The sequence below is a fragment of the Rhinopithecus bieti genome, unplaced genomic scaffold (assembly GCF_001698545.2).
Source record: "Rhinopithecus bieti isolate Rb0 unplaced genomic scaffold, ASM169854v2 repeat_2857, whole genome shotgun sequence".
Taxonomy (NCBI): Eukaryota; Metazoa; Chordata; class Mammalia; order Primates; family Cercopithecidae; genus Rhinopithecus; species Rhinopithecus bieti.
In genome coordinates this window covers 1-611 of record NW_016904523.1, presented here as the reverse complement: position 1 = coordinate 611, position 611 = coordinate 1, and the positions used below count along the sequence as shown (strand labels likewise).

Genomic DNA, 611 nt, shown 5'->3' with positions numbered 1-611 from the left:
CCTTCACAGCTATAGCTGTACACTGCCACTGCTGACCTGTCCACCAGATTTTCATCATGATGCCAGCTTACCGCCATTTTCCCCATGCCAAAATAAGGTTCCTCTTTCAGGTATGGCATTTTCTGAGGATCCATGAAATTCAGCAAAGTTACGTTGTATGCTGCTCTGCTCTTAATGTCCACTTCATCTTGTCCATCGTAGGATGACCCCATCCCAACCCTGGGGAAATCTGCAGACATACACAATGGCACAGCATCCTCATTAGCCTTCTCTTTGGCAGCAAGTTCTTCCAAAGCCTGGATGGTTTCTATCTGCAGGTAGTCATTGAGCTTGAGGAAGGTCTCACAAGCAGCGGCTATTTCAGCCTCGGGGTATTTTATATTAGACCCTTTCACTGGCCAGGGGACCGTGAAGAGCCTGGTGTTCAGGTACTTGTAGGTACAGCCTGGATTACCAATGAGGATGCGAGATACCGGAGTGAGCAGATCTTTGCCTTGGATCCTAACCAGGTCCCGAAATAAGCAGCCATGCTTGTGCAGTGTGAGAAAGGCTTCTTGAACCTCTTTATGGAGCTCCTCAGATACACTGCTGGCTTCTCGGAGAATTAGTTT

At 48.1% G+C, this 611-nt stretch overlaps 1 protein-coding gene across 1 annotated transcript; it reads right to left on the bottom strand.

Moving 5' to 3' along the window:
* Window positions 1-5: 5 nt before the first annotated feature.
* LOC108526099 (alpha-ketoglutarate-dependent dioxygenase FTO-like) lies at window positions 6-605 on the bottom strand (the record flags this gene model as incomplete). The annotated part of the gene is made up of 1 exon (XM_017866778.1): window positions 6-605. A coding segment is annotated over one exon (600 nt), but the record flags the coding sequence as incomplete, so codon positions are not given.
* Window positions 606-611: the final 6 nt, after the last annotated feature.